Raw genomic sequence first — 18254 nt, 5'->3', positions numbered from 1 at the left:
TATAAGTACCCTGAAATTCTCACTTCATCCATTAACCTTATAGTATGAGTACCCCGAAATTCTCACTTCATTCGTTAACCTTATAGTATGAGTACCCTGAAATTCTCACTTCATTCATTAACCTTATAGTATGAGTACCCCGAAATTCTCACTTCATTCATTAACCTTACAGTATGAGTATCCTGAAATTCTCACTTCATTCATTAACCTTCTAGTATGAGTACCTTGAAATTCTCACTTCTTTCATTATCCTTCTAGTATGGGTACCCTGAAATTCTCACTCCATTCAATATCCTTAAATGTTGGTGACTAAATGGTATTATTCTAACGGTCCCCATAATTCATCTCCTTTTATCCACAGAAAGAGAACGGAACCGAAATTTCAGCAACAGTTTTCTGAATGTGTTTACTTCTCTCCGAAACAAATAATATGTGAAATTATCGATTTTTGTAACTTGGACATTTTGTTACTAGGCTTTTTAGGTGTTCTAGAACCTTGCATACTGTTTTACTCACAGTTTGCCAATATATTCCAACAGCCCTTGCAGTTTTGAGATTGGTTTTTCTACTAACAAAGGTTGTTCCTTTATGTAACGACAAACAGTACAAATTATTTTTTTTTTAACTTGGACAGTTTGTAAGTAAGTAAATAACTTGGGCGATTTGTTACAAGGTTTTATAGGAGTTATAGAGCCTTGTGCATAATTTTACCCAGAATTTTCCAATATATTCTTACACCCCTTGCAGTTTTGACGATTGGTTTGTTAACTTACATATTTTTCCTTTATGTAACTATAAACGCTACGAATTATTAAGCATTAATGTTTGTTTTGTGTTACAATGATTAGTTAAGAAGTTGCAGCAAAGCACTGTACTCTACGTAAAGTCGCTTATAATTTCGCTCGAAAATCTTCTTGAACCTGATTGATTGGATCTAAAATACTATTTGGTGCGGATGCTTAATGAAAACATGTAGTCATTGTTAAGAGGAGAGTTCATTTTAATAAGGCTAGTCTTTGACAGTATCACATTGAGAGCCGCATGTTAACGTAATGAACAGGGCGATAATACACAATTCCATTAAGTAAACATATACGCCAACAGCCAAAGACGTCCGTGGGGAGACTGGACGATCATCAGTGACAATGGAAGTAGGCACAGAGTTGAATATAGTTTCTGTGTTCGCAGGTACAATGTGGTGCTGCTCCTGGTAACGTATGTGGTGCCAATGTGTGCCATGGTAGCGTGCTACAGTGCCATGGGACGTGAGCTCTGGGGTAGTCGATCTATTGGAGAGCTCACACAACGCCAGGTGGACTCCATTCGCTCCAAACGAAAGGCAAGTCTTTGTTCAAATATTGTTGTTATTGTAGTATTCTGAAGGCAATTGCTGTTTATTTTTTCAGTAGGAAGATTCGATTTGTGTTTCAGAGTACCTCTTTAAGCACCATGACAGGCACTAGTGGCAACCAAAATGGATATTCTAAAATTCAGAAGGTCTTACCACTCTAAATTTTCCCTTTTTATGTAGTTCGTCGACACAAAAGTAATTTGAAAATAAGTAAATTTAGAACTCGCGCAAGACGCTTCAAGTTTTTGATGTTGCAGTTAATATTAGAATAATTTATGTATTTGTCTAATGGCTAGTACATGATATTTACTATCATTGACTGAGCGAAAAACAAGAAAGTGGTGAACAAAACTACGGATTAAGTAGTTAAAAACATTCGGGCTCTGGCTTCACAGTAACGGTCGACTTCCTTGGAGGATTTCAGAGCAGGGCATAAACATTTCGCAACAACGTAGGAAATTACTGAAGGATATACCTCCTGAACCCAGAAGACTGGCAGTTGCAAGCTTTCGTCTTAACACTGAACATGACATCCTGGGTAAACGCCTCAATCGTCTTGGCATCCTTCCATTAGCATCCTGCATTTTGTGCCATCAACAGGAAGGCATGGATATTAGAATAATAAAATTTGGGATATTAGAAAAATAAAAATTTATGTCATATACCTAACAAGTAATTTCATTTAAGTAAAATATTTTTAATATTTGTTAGTCTTGTCTGATATTGCGATTTTCATTTTCCTAGACTTGACAAGAACAGATTATTTTTCGTAAGAATATTTACGTCTGTGTTTCACAACTTGCAGTAATTTTTGTTTCTGTTTTTCATTGGAAAGGACATCATTATCACTATCGCTATATGACTGAATTAAAGAGATGTCGCTTTCTGCGGTAACATTTACAACTTCTAGGGCCGTATTCATAGACATTCTTAGCGCGGGCTTCCGGTGAATAATCAGCGTACTAACGTTTTTCGTATTCATAAACCAGTGTTAGTGATATGAATCCTGTACAAGTAACCAGTCAATAGCCGGAGCTAGTTTAGCACGCTCGTAGCGCGTCTAGCGAAATGTCTATAAATAACACCCCTAGAGACTAAAATGTTATTTCAGCGGTCACATGTTCATAATTTGTATGTCATCTAGTGGGGTGTTTTGAATTAATTTTGATATATATATATATATATATATATATATATATATATATATATATATATATATATATATTGTCAAAAACAATTCATTACAATTTGAAGTGATAAACTCACTGATCTGCAGAAAAGAATTTGAACTCACTTTCACCAACACATGTAAGTGGATTTTATGACTTCTCGCTTCAAGTTTTCAACCATTGAAGCCTTTACCACCACAGATGGTACTGCGTCAAAAAGTGTCAAACCACTTAACGATTCACTTAATTACCGCAAATGGCGCTTGAAAATTTGGGAGCAATTTTGGAAAAACTTTCATTTACTGCTCAATAGTCCACCAATTTCTTCGAGAGTTCTAGATCTTGACGCGAAGCTGATGTAACGGATGGGCAAGAAAACCAAACCTTCAAATATAATAGTAACTTATAGCAAATAGATTTGTGAGCTTAGTTCCTTCCAATTCTTGGTTTGCGAAAGGGAACTGTGAAAAAGATATATCGCTCTGTTGTACGAATGGGAGTTGCAATGGATTTGTCACCAAGAAACAGAAACGCTAACTGTAGCAATTTTCTGTAGTCATGTCTTGGATGATTCCGGGTTAGTTAACTTGCGAGGAAACACACACACGAATGCCCACGTGCATCAACGTCGGTTAGTGTAACCATCGGTTAAAATTGTGACCTAATCTCCGATTAAGCATTTTTACGGTGGATCGACCTCGGTTACGACTTAAATAGGAAGTTAACCACAGTAATCTCTAACCGGCCAAATATGAGCGGTTAAAGGAGATATCCAGCGATTAGTAGAGCAAGTAAAGCAAAATGGCGGCCATAACCACAGGTGATTATTTCGAAGACGATTATTATTGTGCAGTACTTGAATTACTTGGATAGAGCATGAGCGTGAAGGTTATTTAGTGGAAAGAGAGAATTCTTGCGAGCAATTAGGTGACAGAAAATTTCAGGAGGGATTTCGTTTATCAAAATCTACAAATGGATCAATTGAAATAACACAAGAACAATCATATTTCTCCTACGGATCGGCTGCTTATATTACGATTCTATGTAACTATTATTTTCTGTATTTTAAGAGGGAATACTCGAATACCAGTATCTCTTTCTCTATGTCACTGGCTGAACAAAGAGAGGTTATGGATGGATCTTAGGATAATGCACAATTCCCTGGTGTAATCCAAGATCGTACACACATTCCTACCAATTTTCTGCATCCTTTTCCTTTATGGATATTCCATCTTTTTTATATAATAGGCCTACATTTAAATCTAATAATTAAGTCTATCGATACTTCAACCTAACATTGGGATATAATCATTTTTGGATTCAATTTTCCATTTTGTACGATTTTAACCTAAAAGTACTGAAAAACAAAGAAATGGAACTCACAAATATAACAGCGCCCAAAGGCAAACAAATGCAACGCGAAAATGTAGGATACGTTCATTTCGATGTAGAACATAGAGAGCGCAGTCGTTTTTAGACGTTGACTATTATCTTTGCAGCGGTATGGATGCTTTCCTTTAGTCATTTTGTAGAAACAATGTACCATCATAGACTTTATTCTGGTTAAATGAGGTGTCAGCTAGCCATGTTTTAGTAATCGGTGATTATGAATGGTGCACATAAATTACATTTTAACCACGGCTACTGTTTAACCATCGTTTCGTAATCTATGATTACAGCGTTTTTAATCAATGTTGATGCACTTCGCCAATAATAAAGTACCTAATTTCCCCAAATTCAAAGGGTCATAACTTTGACAAATGCGAAAATAAACTCACCAATTTGTATGTAAGGAATTGGGAATTTAATATAACAAAAAGAAAAAAAATTAAATATGACCAAAGCCATATTATTCAACAAGAAATATGGCCTAGTCGTGTACCAGTTTAATCAAATTTCTTCACCAGAATACGAAATGATTTTACAGAGCATAGTCCATTTCTCTGTCCATGTAACGTTCGAACTCATCTCAATGCATTGGAATATTGTCTATTCTCTATCACATTCGTAATAGCACTGAACGAGTTCAATAGAAATTCGTAAAGCCAGAACCTTCGTAAAATTATTGCTATCTGTATCCTTAAGGGAAGCGGGTAGTGAGTAGGGATAAAAAAATTCGAATTTCTATTTTATTTTAAAAAGTACAAAACTTTCTCTTTAAAACAATACACAGACTGTGGGCGTATCTCTTCAGATAACTCCTTTAAATGGCCTCTTTGACTTTAGCGGTACATGTAATTCATACATACTTATTTTTTTAATGCAGTTTTCCGTAAATAGATACAGTGGAACTCCACAAATAGACACTCACTGTCGTATACTTCACGATACAAGATAAGTCAACGCACCCTGTCTCGCGCTGTACAGGGCTAACCAGTTGAACCAGTGCAGTAGTGTGCAGATACTCGTACATGTTGGCAGCATGGCAGGAAACAAAAAATGTGTACTTACGCTGAAGCACAAGTTACAAATATTGGAACAGTTTAAAAAAAGGTGAATCAATCAGAGCCATCCCTCAAGAATTTGACATTTCGATCAGAACAGTGCATAGGATAAAACAAAATTCATCTAATTACGAGAAATTCTGTAGTGATTACAAGAAGCTTTGTTATTATCAGTTGATTGTAGGATGAAAACAAAGCTTATTTTGTGTATTTCCTAAATTTAATCAATAGGGATGATTTATGTTCTCTCTTGAAGGGTATACACCATTTTAAAATAATTTAATACACAAAGACAACTATTACAAGAAATGCTCAATAAGTTTTTGTAGCTTTATTCTCTTCGGCTCTAATCAACAATAACAAAAATGCAGGTTGCCAGACGACGATGGAAAAGAAAAGTTGCGAAAACAAATAAATGTGGTGTATAAAGAATTGAATGTTCTTTCATATTCAAGTATAAAAATATAGGAGTGCCATATGAAATTTCAAAGTGGGAGTGGCTGGGTGTGGGAGGTGAAATCTAAAATGCAATTAAGACTTCCCCTTTGATATCTAAATTTACGTGTTTTTTTGGTTTAAATTGAATTCAATTAATTAACTAGTTATTTAGAGTGGGAAGTTTTGAAATGATATAGATATATTTAGTTTTTCCTCTAGAAGTTTGTTTTATGTTTCAGATGTATCACGTATATATTATACCTAATGACGGATTTGTTTTGTTATATATTTTGCATATACTACAATATATTATTTAAAATTATATACGTTAATTATTTATGTTTCGGTCCGCACGCCATAAAAACATTGTACAGCCCTCATGTTTACCAATGTCCGCAGTACTCCGTAGAAAGGCAGCGTTCGTACCTCGTCTCGCACACGGACCATTGCTGTGCCTATTTGTGGAGTTCCACTGTATTTTGCAAACTTGAGTCCATTTTTCTCTGAAACTCTGAATCAATTTAAATGAAAAATTTTAGTATTTTCTGCAGCCTGTGTTCTACAAAGTAGACCTACGAGTTTATGAATATCATACACATAACACGAGGAAAAAATATATTTGCATTGAAAAAAATGGCAAAAATTGTCAATCAAAGTTCAATTATTTTTGTTTGACTAAGGGTGAAATATTTAACCAAATTTTGCTTTAGAATATATATATATATATATATATATATATATATATATTACTTGATAACTTAAAAAAATAGAAGGCATGTGAGTGAAGACTGTAGCAAGTTATACGCACCTGAAGAATGAGGTACATTTACCAGAATGGGAAAACAGATTTTCAGTTAGGGCCTTTCTTTTGCATTTAGATACCACTGAATTCAGAATGATTGATTGTATAACCATGAATATGTTTATTCCACTCTGAACACAAAAAGCCTAGAAATAATGAACTAAACTTTTGTACTGAAATTCTTTAATCGTGCAGGCATCACTACCCAATCCCCTTAACTACAATTGTTTATGCAAGCGTGACGCAGTTGCCATAGCACCGAAATGTATACAGAAAAAAAAACAATCCCTCTAAAGCATAATTGTATCTATATGGAACCAAACTTTTAATATGTACAGGAGATAGTGACAAGGTCGCAGTTGAGGTTTTTCTCGGGATTCGTCCGTTTTTCTCCATATTATGCATCTACATAATTCCGTCAACATTTCTCAATTTCGTCATCATTCCATAGCATGCCCCGATCATCGGTTGGTGACGCACGGGGGGGGGCTGGCCTAGGGACGAGGGGGTTACCTGCTCGAAACCTGGGAACGTTGCGAACCTTAATGTAGTCAGCCAGTGTGGGTTTGGGAATGCGTCTAGCCTGAGGATTAGCGCAATAGATCGTACAGGTCGCAGTGCTGAGCCATAGTGCGCCCCTCCCAAAAATTGGATTCCATTCCAGACTCAACAAAACATGGAGCCCCAAGCAACTTGGTTATGTAGTGTAGTTATTCTAGCTAGTAAATATAAACGGGTCAAATGGCAATTCGATATAACGTCTGAATGCAATCTTATAAATTAACTGGATGTGTTTGAAATTGTTCTTAATATATTTAGTTCATGATATAACTTACCCATGATGTTTAAGAAGCAAATATCTATGCTCTTTCAAGGATTAAGAAGAATTTTATTTTATTTTATGGCGAGATGCTTATTTAAAGATCATCAATTCGTGTTTATAGACGATTTTTCCAAGTTGGCATCGTCTAGCATACTAAACAGCAAACCCTGAATTAAAATCAACAGCTTTCCTATTTCAGCATGCTCAGAAATACCAGAAAAGGGATTGGCAGCTCAACGAACACAGCCACAGAGGTAGAATGTCGAAATAATGCATGGCTTTCAGAATATCATGCTTCACGAAAAATGATCCAACGGCAAATACTTTGATCCCAATAGACGGAGATGGCACATTGATAATCATATGAGAATTATTCAAACTACATCCTTGTGTTATTTTTAGTATTATTGTTATGGATCAGTTTTAATTCATCGGTATATCTATCGCGCCTTTTCATCGTTGAGTGATGTTGACATCACAGATTGTTCTGTTGTGTTAACGATGGCTGTTGATTTTAGGAATGCTTTGATGGCTTAAATGAGCAGGATATTATACAAATCCAATCAATAAAATAATAATTATCCCTCTTTCATTGATACTGGGTCATTCTACACACTGACAGCATATGGCATACTGTACAGATTTTTGGTGAAACTACTGTAATACAAATTAATGAATTCGGGAAATTTAAACCACACTAAATGAAACGAATGCCACATTAGATCTGATAAACATAATCTCAGTTATCTAGGTTAATGAAATAAATTTCGCCCACTTCTCTATAGTTTGCAATTTTCTGTAATCACATCCTGTATTATTATTTCAGATATTATACACAGTGTAAACTATATAAACTGTCAAAATATTATAAACAGTACATATCGGTCTACTGTACTAAATCTTGAGTGAAATTGAACTATTTCTCCTAATTTTATTTGATTAGTTTAATATATAGCTAGTCAGTGATGTTTGCAGTGGAGGGGAAAGGAACTAGCCACCTTACTCCATTATTTCCTGGTTTGGTTACGTCATGAGAGATGCCTTATTGGTGTCACTTGTGAGGTTCAAACCTGCCTTCAGACAACTGACCAAACAATAACAAATTATATTTTTAATTTGTAAAAGACAAGGTTTTGACATTGATAGTAGTCTAATATTTATTTATATTTCGACTGAACGTTAATGCCATTGCCAATGACCTTGCTCCCAACACATGCCAATACACAACAGAGTAACAAACGACAGCTTCAGCGTACTAGCCTATCACGCAAAGTAAATATTGACTATATATTCTCATTTTCAAAAAAGTTAGGCACACAAAACATTTGTTTCTGGAAAACCTTGACAGGTAGAGAAAACTATTATTTCTTCAGTTATTTATGCTCTACCACCAGTGTTTTTTTTTTTTTTTGGCACTTCATATCGTTTATACTTCGTATAGTTACTTATATCGTTGTTAACTCTAAAGTCTGCTCTTCATGGACTAACACAATACTTATAACACAGAGATGTTGAGACAGTGCATACATTCGACATTTTATCTTTCCAAACTAGTGAAATACAGTAGAGTGGAAGTGGCAATGCACAGCGCAGCTACCAACATGCGGTGCGCTGAACGCTCCGTTGAGTGGAGAACACGAGATAAATCATAGAAAGAAAAGTTTTTTACAATTTTAAATTGTGAAAGTCCTAAAAAATGTTTTTTTTTTTAAGAACTATGTTGAAAGTGTTCAAAATTTGTTGAAAGGCAGGCGTTGTACCGCCTAACAGATTTAGATTCACACGTTGCAGTTGTGTTTCCGAAATGTTGGCCATTTCTTCTGTTTTTAATTATTTTGCAGCGTTATGCGCTGATGTACAGCTGATCTCTGATTATTGTGCTAGCTTCATGACAGACTTTCCCGACGATTGTTCCAATCGAGCATCGATATGCTAATTTTCCTGTGTTAAAACATGATGCCTTCCCTTCTTTTCTTGTTCATTACTGAAGCTCATACGAGTTTTGAATGTGTTCACAATTGTTTTAACTATAGTCCTTGTTACGGGAAGTGAATACCTGGATAACGTTCTTGAAATTATCTACGACGCTGAGCAAGTGATTTTTTTAAGTTACGGAAAATGAAAATTCTTTGCTCTGCATTAAATCACTGAACCATGACTCAAGCAACAGACACAAACAAAGAAATGAAGCTCAACGCTGTATATAGTGACATGTTACTGCTCTGAAACTCAACTCAGTACTGCACACATAATAAAAACCAACCGTCATAACGTCGCCTATGAGTGTCCTTGAATGGTGTAAGGCAAAGAAGTTTTTTTTCTTATACTGTGTTTTAACGTGCTACAGTAGCTATATGCTCTGAAATGGCGATCGATCACAGATTTCGCTATCTCTAAGTGTCCTTGAGTGGTAGCGCGCGCAGTCACTTACTGCCAAACTCTGGTCCCATGAACCAAGGATCTGGAAATGCCTGTATTACGTGCTCATACTGCAAAGAATACAAATCCAGCAAGAGTCACTTATTAGCAAGATTAAAATACAATCATCATTCTTAGGGGAATGTGTGGGTTCTTGAGACCACGCAGTGCAGGCGCTTCCACATCCCTGCCGTAAACGAACGTAGGAAGATATGCACGGTATAGTTTAGATTATTGATGTAAATATTTCATTTCAATTCATTTATTAAATACAACTGCAATGTTTCAACTTTCAGGAAATTAATCTGATTTCGATCGTTTATCAACATTTTCACAAGAGCATACCCTATTGTCAATGTAATGTCACAGTCTAGTACATATAGTCAAGAAGCTCAATACGTAGTAAATATACATCCAAAGATAGTTGCTAACCACTAGGATCGCTAATATCGCCCCATTACAGACAATGCGAAATAGTACCAGGACAGTCTATTGTTCCTAGCACCCTTACAACTCAACCTTCGTGATTATATATACTAGACTGTGGTAATGCCTCGTATAGGAAGACAAGTTATTTGTCATGTACACTTAATCCTCTGCAAAATTTCCAGACATTTAGTCCCGTCAATAATGTCCAGGCATTTGGACCTCTTGGTTAACGGATAAAACAATGATTTATTATTTATTTATCATTTTATCAAATCATTCAGTCTTCACCTTCTCAAATTTCTGAAAGATTACGTTTGATTGTGTATGCAATTGCCCTGAGGTATATGTTCATGTTATTATCTACTATTCTCATACTCTTCATACTTGCTCACAATTTCGGCGACGAGAACTTGTTTCCTAATGTACTTACTGAAAGTAGGAGCACGAACTGGAGTGTGCTCACCTTAAAGTTGGTTAATGACTTACGCCTACTCATTACTTTCTTTTTTGTTTCTGAGAACTTCTAAAAACTTTCAGGTTGAAGAATGGTGATCTATTAAGTTTTGAAACATGTTGTGCAACGCTTCCACCACATTATTTGTCCAGTGTTCTCCATCCATGACTGCAGCATAAACATTCCCACGCTGAAGTTGGGAAACTTGGGATCTCCGGTCTTCTCATACCACGTCCATGTCTGCCCCAAACATAATCGATCAAGTCATTCAAATTCTCGTCTCTCCATTGAACATTTGGACAAGACTAAATATCCGCCAACCGTAACTAGAGTAAATCATGCGGCGAGAGAAGTAGTAATGCTTATAAAACAAACTTACGTCGACCAACTGATATGAAGTACGGTTTCCAAGCCCGTTACGCAAAGCTTACAGTACCAAGTTATTGGAGGAAACTAAGCTTGCCTCATGACAATAGATCATACAGTCGTGGCAAGAGCGAGTTTAATGATAAAAACAAATGCGTAAGATCGATACAGAATACGGACGCTATATCAAAACAGTTCATACCAATAGAATAAAAGTAATAAAATGAAGGTATGTATAAATAAATATTTAAAATGTTGGTATGTATAAATTCTAATTAACATAATAATTAAATAATCATTATTGCAATTAAATCTATGATACAGGGACACAGTTTATACAAATAATTAAATCCCTAATTGCAATATATCATTAATTACGATGGATGACGTAATATAAAAACAGTAACAGAGTACATACAGGGAAAGATATCAATAATGCTTTTCTCAGGAAACCAGAACTTCAAAATGAACACACAACAAATTCCTAACGGGAGTAATAACATACAAAAACTGCTAAAGTCAGTTTCATTATCACAGTTTCCTAATGCAATTAATTCAATAAAATAATATACCTAAATTCGCCTCAATATTTAATCTAAAGATAAAATTTTAATAAATGACAAAAAAGACGAGAGACAGAGTACACTCCGAATTTTGAGATTTTGGATGAGGGGACATTCTGGGAAAGACCTCTTGAAAAGGACTCAAAGAGAGACCGTATGCGCGACCGGGCATTTTCGACAGGACCAAATATCCACCAACGACATACGATGTAAACCCTTTCCTTCTATTTCTGCATGCGGTTTATGTCTTGTGGATGGCGTGGTATAAATCGCAACCTCCAAGTAAAGTGTTGCTATTATTATTGTTATTAACTTCACAGAGTATGACTGTTTATTCCGTTTTTCTGTGTTCGGAAAACGTCCTAATTTCGTAGTCTTATTTTATTTTATGTTGGCTACCTTGGTTATAAACTATATACCTATAATGAAACAAATGGAAATTATTAAAATTGTCTGTCCTTGACTTATTCTTAATGAATTTCCTTAAGGCTGTGATTATAGTAGATGCGTATTCTATCGAACTTTCATTCTGACTAATACGTCAGAACAAACAACTGCGAAAACCTAATTGAAAACTGTTACTCTTCCTCAGTTGTCGCACCAATACGCCAGAACGAGTTTGTCGGCCAAACCAGTTTGATTTTTCACCCGAATTCGTCAGAACTTCTGCAATGGATGTTAAAACACTAATCAGTTTAGTGTTTGAAAATATAGGAGTCTGTGGAATATGAAGAAATAAAACATGTCACAATCGTGATATTTCTCGTAAGAAGTGGGAGAAAATTACCGAATGCATTTATTTGTTTTATATAATGTGTGTACAGTGTCACAAAGAATTGTTTTATCTGTACCGTGAATCTGAGTTATGTCATTTCATATAAGTTTTTCTTATATCAATATTTGAGCTCTGAAATGGATATTAACGGGTACTTGTAGTTTATGGACACCGTCATCAAACATTATTCTGTAAGCTAACCTAAACATTACTACCTCAATTCTAACCACAGTAAAATGTATTTTAATAAATATAATGTATTATATGCTCGTGTATTGTGTAAGTCTACATAAAAACTAATTATTATAAAACTTCATTTGGAACGTATTACCATTTTCAACTCGTGCACAAATTTGCAATGTCAAATTAGTATAAGCTTAATCTTAGTACTCTGAAGCGAACATAAAGATACCGCCGTAGTAATAATGCATTTTCGTTAACGTGTTTACGTACAAGAAATGGAACATGTGACTGTAGGCCTACTCGTATTATCTATTTAAATACGATATATTGAAACTGAGCCTCGCCAGTAGGACTGAGAAAATAATGTTTATAGGCAGGGCCTTGTTTTTTTTTATTAGAGATAAGCGAGAAAATATGTTACATACGTGACAAGCAGAATAAGCAGGTTTTACATATGACTGATTAATCACAAAATTTGTCGCGAATTTTCGCCAAAATTGGCTGTTTCAGCAAAAAACTTAATTTACTCGTATACGATAAAAACGAGAAAAGGCATTTTTAAACTAACATAAAAATTAGTATATTGCATTGCATTGTATATGATTGCCAACATTTACATCCATGTAATGTGGACCTCACAATTTTTGTATCCGGTGCCACAATTACGTTCATTACAGATATACCTTATATAGACGCTCTTTAAATTGATCAATTATTTCCATCTTTAAAAAAACCTAACAACTTCATTTAGATCATTCAACAATTCTCACTTTAAAAACTTAACTTGATTTAGATCATCCTAAATTGCCACTTTTACGACTTTGTTCTTGATTTTCAGTACACTTATATCGAACACATACTGTTTCTGATAATACTTGTTACTAAAACATACTACCCCATTGTCCAATAAGTTCATTATTATGTCTGTTTCTTGTGTATATTCCATTTTCAGATCTCACTAATTTTCTACATATTATACTTACTATCCTAGCTAGCCTCCTCCGCCAGACTCCTCACCTATTTTCAATTATCTCTCTCGTTATACTTAACTTCCTATTACACTTCTCTAATTCATTCAGAATTGACACTTTTATCACTCTGTTCTTGATTTTCAGATCACTTAGACTATCGAACACACACAGTTTCTAATAATACTTGATACTAAAACTTATTACACCATTGTCCAATATGCTCGTTATTATGTCTGTTAAATGTGTACCTTTCATTTTCCGATCTCATTAATTTTCTACATATTATACTACTCCATCCTAGCTGGCCTCCTCCCCGATACTCCTTACCTAGTATATTAGTTTTGAACATGTTAGCTGCAAAACAGTATGGATGGAAATTATTTGGGAATTTTATTATTCTCTTTAAGACCTTAGAGTGCAATTGATGACTGGATTTTTATATAAATCTGCGTTAAGCAACAATAAGGTTGATTTACAAAGTATTATTATTATTATTATTATTATTATTATTATTATTATTACCATTATTATTATTACCATTATTATTATTATTATTATTATTATTATTATTATTAGCTTTATTTCGCCATGAATGTTGCAAATACAATGCCATGTATACTCTAAAATTGTTGCTAATTAAGACTGTATATCAGTGGAAGACATTACATAGTAACAAATAGTCACGAAATTTTCACAATATTTTACTCATTTATCATGAAAATTTAGAAAAATTTCCCCTAAAAAATCCGACAGTCTGTAGGTTTCTCACGTCACTCGCTGCTATTCCATAATGAGTGTAGCGTCTTGAGGCAAACATATCTTTCTCTGTCGTGATGAAACTCCTTCAGTATCAGTTATCAATATTCATATTTTGCAGAAAATAAGTGCACATTACTATAGTACTAACTCTCTCCGGAATCATATGCAATTCAGTTTAACTACAAACATATCCACTTACCAACTAATATTCTAAATGCACATTCCAAGCAACACCGAGCCCTGAATAGCCTATAGTTAAAAGAAATACTTTTGTTTGTAAGATTTTGTCTGGAGTATCGCCTTAAGAACTATGGCTTTAGCGGATATGTTTCATCATTCATCAACTGCCGTACCAATACAAAGGAAGCCAAAATATCCGCTCACGAGTTATATTAATTTCTAGGTATGTTAAAAGTATTACTTCATTTTAGTATGTTATTTAAACGCGATGTATGAACTACTCGGTTAATTAGTGTCGATGGAATTGGTAATAGCGGGATGATATTTGGTGAGATGAAGCCAAGGATTTACCATAAATTACCTGTCATTCGCGTTGCAGTTAAGGAAAACCTTCGAAAGAACCCAACCATATAATCAGCCTAAACCGGAATCGACGTGCTACAGCAGCTCCCAGTTCCGAAACAGGAGGCAAACGCTCTACAGCCTAAACTATGCCGGTGGCCTAAAAATTACTTTCCAAGGGTAAATATTTTTCTACCGTTTTGCTTTCCATTTGCATTAACATCAATATTATGAATTTGTAACTTACATCAGTTATAGCCTACTTTGCAATACAATGGAAAAATACTGTTTGTAATAATCGTAGTATACAGTTCCTGAATTCTGAAGACACTTTATTCGAACGTGTTTTCCGTCTATGATTCCAACACAATTGGGAACACCTCATTTTTAAAGTAGTCATTCGCGATGATTTTTGAAGGTAGGGGCAAATATTTCTTTGTAAACAATTGAAGAGGTGGATTCCAAAACCAACTAAGTCAATTTTTGGTGATTTTTAGCTATGCTGCTTAGTGTGTTCTCCTATGCATGTTACACAATTCTAATAACAGAATATAAGTCAAATCCAACCAAGGCATGTCGATTTTAAATGTCAAAATTGACGACGTTTTCCAAATTCAACTAAGTCAACTGCTGTTTTATTCCAAACGCAACTAAGTCGGTGCGCATGCGCTCTGGCTATCGACAAGCTGACTTAGCAGTGTTTGGAGCGTTTAATTTCAGTACTTCTACTGTAGCTGCACGTTGCAGTTCGCTACTAACATTCCTGATGTTACATTAAAAAATACCATTAGCTTTGAAAAAAGGAATGACGTTCTTAAGCTGATGAAATACATACCCGAGGATAATAGTAAAGCCTACCAATTTTATGAACAAGCACTAAAGGGGATAATGAGAATACTACTCGTATGTATCATGAAGAAAAGCCATAAACAAATTTTAAAATTTCATATTGAAACATATGCATATTAAGTTCAATTGGTGTAGTAATAAATAAGTTAGATTTTAATTTCAGTGAAAATAGAACATTGTAATATGCAATTCAACCATTTTCAATTTTTGTAAATGTAAAATGTAAACTCTACGTTACACCTAATAGTATGTAATAAGTTAAAGCTGCGTTTCTCAAACGTTTTTGAAGTGAGGACCACATTTTTAAGTCAGAATAGTTCCGCGGACTACCTTACTCTTGTTCCCTTCGAAAGCAAATTTATCCTTTTTGTAGCATATTTTAATACCAGTATATTTACATTTTAAAATAGAAATAACTAATTAAAATGAATTTATTTAGATTAATTTTATATTAGTATTAACTACTTAATTTAATGTTAATAGAAGAAAATTCATTTCCGTTTATTTAATAATTTCAAGGCTATTAGAGTTTTTTATAATCATTAACTTATTAATTAAAAACTAAATAAATGTTGATAAATTAATCAATAATCCTACAGGTTTACTTTTTACACTTGCGTGTTTCGTCTCTAAGTGCCGTTTCAATTTCGCCGGTTTCATACACTCGTTTGAACAGACAACGCACCAAGGTTTTGGTTCACTCTCATTGCCACATCAAGTAAATCCAAGTTCTAAATAACTCTTGTTATATTCACGAAAATTCATAATTTTTTCTTTGTGCAGCTACCACTAGGACTAGATATTTCTTTAATGGCACTAGAATCACTGATATCTTCACATACAGCTTCTGAACTATTAGGACTCCCTAAATGAAGCATATCATCACGTTCCTTTCTTTTCAAAGATCCGGATCGAAGCTAGTTTTAATTAACAGAGATATAGAACAACTACTAGCGTGTACCACATAAGAAGGATTTCAAACAAGTAGCTGCTAACAGGCAAGCGACGAATCAACAATGCACAGAATTTGTTATAAGTTACTTGTGATTGGCTACAAAAAATATAATTAGAAAAGTGTTGTAATTTGAATTTCTGGATCTGATTCGCCCGGATTTTAAAATAGACGGAGACTAAAATTTCTTATATCGTCATGTGAAAAAACATAAATAAAAAAAAATTAATGCAGAAACATGCTCGATTTTCAACAAGTAAATATGCAATTTGGCATGTTCTATTATTGATGTACGACGTACAGTACATCACCATTTCAAGGTGCAGACTGGTTGTCGGCAAAACTATTAAGAAAGTCATAAATACATGAAAAGGTTGGTACTTTGGTCCTCTGTAATTATGAATTCGGGTGGTCCCTGGCTGGGTTACAGGCGCGGGATGTGCAGGGAAAAGATAGCGAGAAACACCACGTTCATAGTGCTTTAAATCCCTCTTTTGTTGCTGAGAGTAGAGTGGGAATTCGGAAGAAGGATAGGGTAATAAATTTAATAAAATATCAGTACTGGGAGAAAAAGTAAAAGGCGATAGCCATGCGTCATTTCCAAACTATAGTGTGCTACGTAATTCGTTTGAATTCTATTTTTTCTTGTCTTTTTTGAAGGACCACAAGGGCAGACCTCGAGAACCACAGGTGGTCTGCCGACCAAAGTTTGAGAAACGCTGAGTTAAAGTGTTTGTCATATACCTACAGTGTAATATTTGTTTCAATTAACACAGCAATTGCAATTCAATTCCTTATTTCTGTAAATGGAAAATGTAATATTCCGTGTTAAAACTAACACGTAAAATATTAAAGTATTTAGTAATAAATATGTGTAACATTTTCTTGAGTTAACACAGCATACTTGAATTAACCAGTATAGGGAAATATTCTGAATTTTTTTACAAATCAAGCTAAGTCATGACTTGGTGCAATTTTGAAAAACACACGCCTATAAATTTGTAAGATATAAACGTAAATGCCACAAATATTTCGTAATGCCATATCTATGTTATGACGTATGTGGTACAACATAAATTATTCGGACAATCAGCTCTAAAGTAATTATTTCAATTTTATTGCTCTCCTGAAAAAAGTAGTTTTTTGGCTTAGTAGGTTTTGGAATCCACCTCTTCAATTTCATAACGAAAAACAAGTAGGCCTATCATAAATTAATAATCTGTCTTATGGAAGGGTGTAAAATCTTATATGAAAGACTTAAATTATAGCCACCTTGTGTAGTTGAGGTTGAAATGACTTACTATAACCACGCACTTCTGACAAACAATTCGTTCAAAATCGTCAGAATACGCATCCACTGTACTTAAGTTTCCACATGTCAGTATTTTCAGTTACATTTATCACTACTACTAGGCTACTATTGTTGAATGATTGATTGATAGATTGTAAGTAAACGGAACTTCCTGAAGTGTTAAACTATCCTGTTTCTGTTGTTACAGGTGGTGCGAATGTTCATAATCATCGTGTCCATTTTCGCAGTGTGCTGGCTGCCGTATCACGCCTACTTCATCTACACGCACCACAACAGATCCCTCACATATAGCAAATACGTGCAGCACGTCTACCTGGCCTTCTACTGGCTAGCCATGTCCAACGCCATGGTGAACCCTCTTATCTATTACTGGATGAACGCAAGGTAGTATACTCTTCATTAATGTACAGTCAATCACTTGAAACCTAACAGTTTTATCGCGGTACTACAGTTTCCCTGGCATCATTTCACCCATTCCCCATCACTTCATTATCATCGCTCCCAGTGGAAGAGTCAAGCCTCGTCAGTCCAGACATATAGGTCTAGGTATAATATCCCACTGTTCGCACACCAGATCTCCGTCTCTGTTGGGAATGTTGTGGCGGTATTCAAGTGCGACGAAGAAAGATTTATGAGTATGTTTGATTCAAAAGAGTGATTCTAGTACCTACTCA

The 18254-nt window shown here is 34.8% G+C and overlaps 1 protein-coding gene across 1 annotated transcript in view; it reads left to right on the top strand.

Moving 5' to 3' along the window:
- The window catches only part of LOC138708528 (tachykinin-like peptides receptor 86C), a 409782-nt gene extending 391814 nt beyond the window's left edge, over positions 1–17968 (top strand). The window contains exons 7-8 of the mRNA XM_069838642.1: positions 1189–1339; positions 17768–17968. Of these exons, the coding sequence (XP_069694743.1) occupies positions 1189–1339; positions 17768–17968 (352 nt within the window). The remainder of the gene's footprint in view (positions 1–1188; positions 1340–17767) is intronic.
- Positions 17969–18254: the final 286 nt, after the last annotated feature.

The sequence above is a fragment of the Periplaneta americana genome, chromosome 11 (assembly GCF_040183065.1).
Source record: "Periplaneta americana isolate PAMFEO1 chromosome 11, P.americana_PAMFEO1_priV1, whole genome shotgun sequence".
Taxonomy (NCBI): domain Eukaryota; kingdom Metazoa; phylum Arthropoda; class Insecta; order Blattodea; family Blattidae; genus Periplaneta; species Periplaneta americana.
The sequence above is the reverse complement of the archived record's forward strand: the minus strand, read 5'-3'. Positions and strand labels throughout refer to the sequence as shown.